General features: G+C 30.7%; 1 protein-coding gene across 1 annotated transcript; it reads left to right on the top strand.

Annotated features, from left to right (window-relative positions):
• The first annotated feature begins 917 nt into the window (after positions 1 to 917).
• LOC139900006 (protein FAR1-RELATED SEQUENCE 5-like) lies at positions 918 to 6,780 on the top strand. Its single transcript, XM_071882824.1, has 6 exons — positions 918 to 1,011; positions 1,775 to 2,582; positions 4,950 to 5,157; positions 5,320 to 5,925; positions 6,109 to 6,138; positions 6,205 to 6,780. The coding sequence occupies exons 1-6, from the start codon at positions 918 to 920 to the stop codon at positions 6,778 to 6,780; spliced, it is 2,322 nt and encodes a 773-aa protein (XP_071738925.1).
• The last annotated feature ends 815 nt before the right edge of the window (positions 6,781 to 7,595 follow it).

The raw sequence follows: 7,595 nt of genomic DNA, 5'->3' as shown, positions 1-7,595 counted from the left end.
ACCAAGGATATCAAATTAGCCTAAAAAAACTCAAAAAAAGATAATAAATCAAAGAAACACAACAATAGGGTAAAACAAAAATACAAATCGATAAAAACTAAACCATATTTAAAACTCGAATAATTAAAAATTAGTTCACCCAAAACTTACAATACGACCGCAACAAAGATTGACACGCCACATAACAAGACGAATTACTTAATTAGCATTAAAGTAAAACAAAAAATACAAATTACCAAAAATTAGGTCACCAAGGAACACATCTCAGCCTTTGGATCTTTTTTGATCAATGCACCAGATTAAACCACCAATTTGTACTGGAAGGGTATTTTCATCTTTTGCCAATTACACCCTTACGTACTTGACAAAACCTCGAAGGCTATCGATCAAATCCCTCAAAATCTCGAAGGCGATCGGCGATTAACGTTTCTCCGGCGACCGATCGGTCATCTTCAACCTCGTTAACACCGTTATAGCTCCAATTTATGATCATACGATTCTAATGGATTTAACGTTGATTAGTATAAGCAGTCGATCACTCAAAAATTGCAGGATATACGAATTCTTCTCAAAATCAATTGATATTCACCTTCAATTTAAGCAAAATGGAATCAGAAATCGATATCAGTAACGAAGAACAAATCAAAATCCAGAATGCTGAAGGTATGTGTATTGTTTCTTCTTTAATCACATGTGATTAAATTTGGATGAAACAGTATTTACTTTGAATTTGAGTAATTTCTTTGTCAATCACATGTAAATTCTAGTTAAAGTGATAATCATAAATAGAATGAAGACAGAAACTGAACTGTTGTAAATTTCAAGTTAGTCAATCACATGTGATTGAGTTTAATGATATGTATTTTGTTGCATGATCGTTTCACTGCTGCGAATCAAATTGTCCAATCAATTAATCAATGGAAGAAGAATACGAAGCAATGGAGCCAGAAAACGAACCAATTGAAGTAGAATACGAGATCAGTGATGAAGAAATTATAGATAACGCTACAGGTATGTTTTGTTTCGTATTGGATCACATGTGATTGGGTATTATGATGATACATTACTGTGATTTAATACCTGTGATTATACTGTGATTGTATATATTCAATCACATGTGATTATCTTTATTTAATCACATGTGATTTTGTTTTATGTTAATACCTGTGATTATACGTATGATGAAATAAAACATATTGTAAATTTTTTTGTATTGGATCACATGTGATTGGGTATTATGATGATACATTACTGTGATTTAATACCTGTGATTATACTGTGATTGTATGTATTCAATCACATGTGATTATCTTTATTTAATCACATGTGATTTTGTTTTATGTTAATACCTGTGATTATAGGTATGATGAAATAAAACATATTGTAAATTTTTTCATATTGGATCACATGTGATTGGGTATTATGATGATACATTACTGTGATTTAATACCTGTGATTATACTGTGATTGTATTTATTCAATCACATGTGATTATGTTTATTTAATCACATGTGATTTTGTTTTATGATAATACTATATGTGATATGTATATCTGTGTCTCTTATCATGCACTTGTTTCTTGTTAAAAATCACTTGTGATTGTTTTAGTCATTTGTCATATGAATGAGTGAATAACAGTTAAATCACATGTGATTGTCTTTATTAGATATGAATGAGTGAAAGTAACATATTAGTCACTGATCATGTGTTAGTTGTTTAAGTTATATTTAGTGAACATTTAAATCACATGTGATTGTCTATTTTTTTTGGACAGGTATAGATACACCAATAGTAGGTACAACACGTAAAAAAGAAACATCAGGTGGTTCATTGTATTATGCACCAATCGTTGATGAGAGTTTACTACCAGTTGTTGGAAAAAATTATGGAACACTTGAAGAGTGTGAAAAAATGTATAGGTTATACGCGTTTCATGCATGTTTTGACATACGAAAGTCAACTCAAAAGACTACAAAATCTGGGTTGGTGAAGCAGAAATATTACTTGTGCAATAGAGGTGGTGTGCCAATGCAAGTGAACTTTGACACATTGCAAAGTAGTAAAAAGCCAATTAGGAAAAGCATCATGGAATGCACCGGATGTAGGGCTAGGGTTAAATTCGATTGGGTGTATGGAACTAATACGTTTATACTGTCCGACTTTCAAGAACACCATAATCATGAGTTGCTACCCCAAGAGTATCAACATTTAAGTAAAGCGGAAAGACAGATGAAGTATGCAGAGCAGTTGTTTGTATACCATTCGTCAGTGTCAAATATTGGTCCAACAAAAGCATACGAAGTTTATAGCAATATGAAAGGGTCTGAGAAAAATGTGCATGGGACTGTAACTGATTTCAGAAACTGGAGACGAGATTTGAATGTTTTTATCAATGCAGGTGATTCTCAAATGCTCGTTAACAAAATGGAAGAACGGAAGAAATATGTTCTTGGTTTTTCATTTGAGTACAAGCTTGAAAAAAGTCAACTACATTCAATTTTCTGGGCCGGTGAAGTTGCAAAATGCAACTACAAGGAGTTTAGTGACATAATCTCATTTGATGCAACGTATAGAACGAACAGGTATGTTTTCTGGCTCACTAGACTCTCTAATCACATGTGATTGACATGTTATCTGGCTCACCAGGTGTAACAACCCTCACTTTTTGATTTTTAAATTACTGAATTAACCCTAGGGTTATATGTCTGACTATATGTATTAAGAGTTGTTATATACAATTAAATATTGACCGAATAGTAATTTTTAGTCAACAATGTACGCTTAAATAAATAATATATTATTAATTTATATAATTTGACATAATTTAACTAAGTATATAAACTTTGTATCACTTTTATTATTTAGTTAATGTATTATATATTTAACTATATAATAAATCCAATTATATATAAATGTAATAATATATACAAACTTACTAAAACTATAGTTTAATAATTAAAATCATAATTATTATTAAAAATACAAAATACCGAATTATTTATTATTTTTATGCAAAATTTGTATTTATTAATTAAATAAAACAAAAATAAAAATAAAAAATAAAAAAAATATTATTGACAAATATTCTTGGAAAAGCATTAAATCAATTTGTTTATTTATATAAAAAAATCCTTAAAAAATGAAAAAAAAATAAAAAAAATAAATAAATAAATAAATTACTTTTTAATTAAAAATTGTAATGGAAAAACTACTTTTATTATTTTATTTTGTGCATTATTCCATGACCTAACATTTAATATTTTTTAATTTTAAAATCTCATTAAGAATTAAAATATTTCTTTTTATTTTAATTATTTTATTCTTTTTACCTAATTTTTTCAAGTATAAATACCCCTCATTTCTCATTCAAACTCACACCAAAATTTCTCTCATTCTCTCTTTGAAGAATTACTACAAGTAAGTATTCTTTTCTTACTTTTTATTTTTTTTACTTTTTACTTTTTACTTCGGTTATTATTTTTACCGAAACATGTAAATAATGTTATAAATTATATGCAATTAAAAATAAAATAAAGAACATGTATACACTATTACTATTACTAGCACCTATAACCTACTACTTATATTGTAACATAAAAATATTTTGGGATATGTATTAGAGATGTATAGATCTTCGAACTTTCTTGATGAATGGTTTCTATGAGATTCTAGGCAGAGGGTTTGGATTTCCGATTTAAAGGGTCCTATGGCTCAAGCCCCTAGATCTAAATTAGCCATTCAAAGGGAAAGGGGTGATTGGAAGCTTATCTAATACGACAAGTATCCTAAAATGGAAAACACTGATAAAAGTAGAAACTCTCTAGTCATAGAAACTTAGTAAAATAAGAAACTTTCTAAAAATGGAAACTTTATAAAAATAGTAACTTACTAGGAATAGAAACTTAGTAAAACAAACTATACTTAAACACATACTTAAACTTAAACATGGGCAAAACACTTAACTACTCTTAAATGTCAATAGGTTGACTTTCCTGCTCACTCGTTCAACTCTTTATTCCGAGGAATAACTCTCTCTCTACTTACTAAGGTGAATTCATAGCCCCTCTTTAATTGATAGCAAACTTACTTACTTTACTTGGGGTGAGACACATGCTGTTTTTACTTTTTACACTTTAGACACAAGTACCAAACTGTTAAACTATGCTATACCCGGCTATGTCCGACTAAGTCCCTACAGTGATATTTTTAATTGCTGCGGCATGCTTAATTATTGGGGGTAGGCCTATCGGGAGTAGCGTACCCGATACATTTGACCAAGTCATTGTATTACTTAATAATGAAATTAAACCGACAAGGACAGACACAACTTGTCATGGGGCAAACTTGAACGTTTAGTCTAAATATCACGCATTGGCATAACTTTTTGATCCTGCGGGAGATCAACTTTACAAACTAAATCTTGTGGTCTAAAACAACGACAAACTTTTTGTTAAACCTATGAACTTCACTCAACCTTTTTGGTTGACACTTTAGCATGTTTTGTCTCAGGTGCTGTTTGATTCAAGCTCTTATACTTACTACTTATGTGATGCTACTTGGACATAGGATCAAGATATATCGCATTTATTACTTCTGCATGTGAACATTTACGATATTGTTATTCCTGTCATTGTAACGATATTTCATTTTCCGCTGCGTACTCATTAAAGTTAAATTCATCATTTAGTATTGTTCTCATTTATTATAATATGTTGGTATGTTTTGATATTAGTGACGTTCCTTCCAGACCCTATTGGGAGGACGTTACACCAGGGTTTGTAATTACTTGTGATTGTCATGTTTTCTGCATCATTAAAGTTTACAATCACTTGTGATTGACATGTTTTCATGGCTCATTATAGTTTCTGATCACATGTGATTGACATGTTATTTGGCTCATTACAATTTCTAATCACATGTGATTGACATGTTAATTGGATTAATGACAGGTACAACATGAAATTTGTACCATTTACTGGCATAGATAACCACCATAGGTGTGTCACTGTTGCTGCGGGATTGATCAGGGATGAAACAGCCGAGAGTTACACATGGCTTCTTACATGTTTCATGAAGACATTCGGGAAAGAGCCAAACATGATAGTGACAGATCAGGACAAATCAATGGCGATAGCGATAAAAGCAGTTTTTAAGACGGCAAAACATAGACTATGCATGTGGCACATTATGTGAAAGGTGCCATCAAAGGTATGAATATTGTTATCAAACAACAAATGTATTTAATCACATGTGATTGAAATGTTTAATGATACATGATTTGCTTAATATGAATGATTAAAAAATGATATGTAATTACAGATTCAAGAAGCAATTCCTACTATTGAAGATGAAGTAGAAAAAGACTTCAAGAATAGACTTAATAAGCTTGTTTGGAATAAGTATATCGAACCAAATGTTTTTGAAGAAAGATGGGAAAAGTTGATGCACGATTTCTCATTGAAAAATGATAGTTGGTTCAAACATATGTTTGATATTAGATCAACTTGGATACCAGCATATTTCATCGACACTGAAATGTTTGGTTTGATGCGAACTACTTCAAGATCTGAGAGTGAGAATGCTTTTTTTTCAAACTTTACAAGATCTGCAGCAAATCTGTTAACTTTTATGGACGGCTTTGAATCTGCAATGTTAAAACAGAGGTCAAAGCAAGAATCTTTGGATGCACAGACAATCAAGAAAAATCCAAAATTGTTAACTCAGCTGAAAATTGAAAAGCATGCATTAAAAGTTTACACACATGCTATTTTTGCAATCGTTCAAAAAGAGATTTATGAAGCATTGTATAGCTGTTTATTGGATAAAATGGACAAGGAGGAAGAAACGGAAATGTATGTTGTTAAAGAGGAAAAAGAGAAGACAAAAGAGGGTTCGAATGAAGAAAAACAGTTCTTCCATTACAAGGTAAAATTTATTTACATCTATGTTTATGTTTATAATCACATAAAAATGTAGCCACTTATATCATAACCTGAGAAAAACATTTACATGTCTGTTTATATATGTAATCACCTGTGATTGGTCAATCCAATCAAAATCTTTTTATCAATCACATGTGATTGATAATATAAATTTTTTTTTTTGAAGGTACTTCATAACAGCAAAGACGGATCAATGGTATGTACATGTAGACACTATCTACGATATGGTCTTCTGTGTAGACATTGTTTTTGGGTTTTAAAGAACAAGAACATAGAAGAAATCCCTGAAAAATACATAATGAGACGTTGGAGAAGGGACATAATACCACCCGAGTTAAGATCAAGGAGAAATAGATATGGCAATGAAAACATAGTTGTACAAGATTCTGTTAATGAAATTACCTCAGTTGTTTATGATTGTGTGGAACTTGTAGGCAGTGATGAAAATATGCTAAAAGTGATTCTTGAAAAACTTAAATTGTTGAAGAAAGAAGTTGAAGCTCAAGTGCTAAAACCGTCAAAGAAGAAAGATGATATAATTGGAAACATGATTGGAGTTTCAAAGCCTAGTACAATAGAAATACAAAACCCACCTGTTGGGAATTACAAAGGATGTGCAAATGATAAGCGTCTAATGAGCGGAAAAGAGAAAGCAATAAAGGAAAGCAAAAAGAGAAAGTTTACTTGTGGTAAATGTGGACGTGACGATCACAATCAGAGGACCTGTGACAAAAAAAAAAGAAAGCAAAAGAACAAGCAGAAACTTCAGAAATCTGAAGTTACTACTGAATTATTTAACAATTTTTTTATTTTTTTATTCTCTTTCGTACAATTGTGAAATTCTGATGTTCCTATGAAATGCTTGAATTACATTTTTTATGTTTTTATTTTCATACAATTTTGAGGTGTTTCAATCATATGTGATTAGATAAGCCAATGAAGAATCACAAGTGATTGGTAGATAATGAATAAGTGATTAAAAACACAAGTGATTGGTGATTAACATTGAAAAACACAAATGATTGCCAAATACAGAATCACAAGTGATTGGTGATTAACAATGCAGAATCACAAGTGTTTGGTAGATAATGAATAAGTGATTAAAAATAAGTGATTCTTCATAAATGATTGCCAAATACAGAATCACAAGTGATTGGTATTGAAGAATCACATGTGATTGGTTGATAATGAGTGATTAAAAACACAAATGATTGCCAAATACAGAATCACAAGTGATTAACAATGAAGAATCACAAGTGAATTAAAAACACAAGTGATTGGTAGTGACTAAAAACACAAATGATTGCCAAATACAGAATCACAAGTGATTAACAATGCAGAATCACAAGTGATTGTCAAATACAGAATCACAAGTGATTAACAATGCAGAATCACAAGTGAATTAAAAACACAAGTGATTGGTAGTGATTAAAAACACAAATGATTGCCAAATACAGAATCACAAGTGATTAACAATACTGAATCACAAGTGATTGGTAGTGATTAAAAACACAAATGATTGCCAAATACAGAATCACAAGTGATTGGTAACGAAGAATCACAAGTGATTAACAATGCAGAATCACAAGTGATTGCCAAATACAGAATCACAAGTGATTGGTAGTGATTGAAAACACAAATGATTGCCAAATA

This window comes from Rutidosis leptorrhynchoides, chromosome 1 (assembly GCF_046630445.1).
Source record: "Rutidosis leptorrhynchoides isolate AG116_Rl617_1_P2 chromosome 1, CSIRO_AGI_Rlap_v1, whole genome shotgun sequence".
Taxonomy (NCBI): Eukaryota; Viridiplantae; Streptophyta; class Magnoliopsida; order Asterales; family Asteraceae; genus Rutidosis; species Rutidosis leptorrhynchoides.
The sequence above is the reverse complement of the archived record's forward strand: the minus strand, read 5'-3'. Positions and strand labels throughout refer to the sequence as shown.

What these genes read in the sequence shown, in the direction of transcription:
- LOC139900006 (XM_071882824.1), top strand. Translation starts at nt 918, where the DNA reads ATGGAAGAAGAATACGAAGCAATGGAGCCAGAAAACGAACCAATTGAA. An exon ending in TAAAAGCAGTTTTTAAGACG is followed by an intron (nt 5,158 to 5,319) that starts GCAAAACATAGA and finishes ATGTAATTACAG; the next exon opens with ATTCAAGAAGCAATTCCTAC. An exon ending in AACAGTTCTTCCATTACAAG is followed by an intron (nt 5,926 to 6,108) that starts GTAAAATTTATT and finishes TTTTTTTTGAAG; the next exon opens with GTACTTCATAACAGCAAAGA.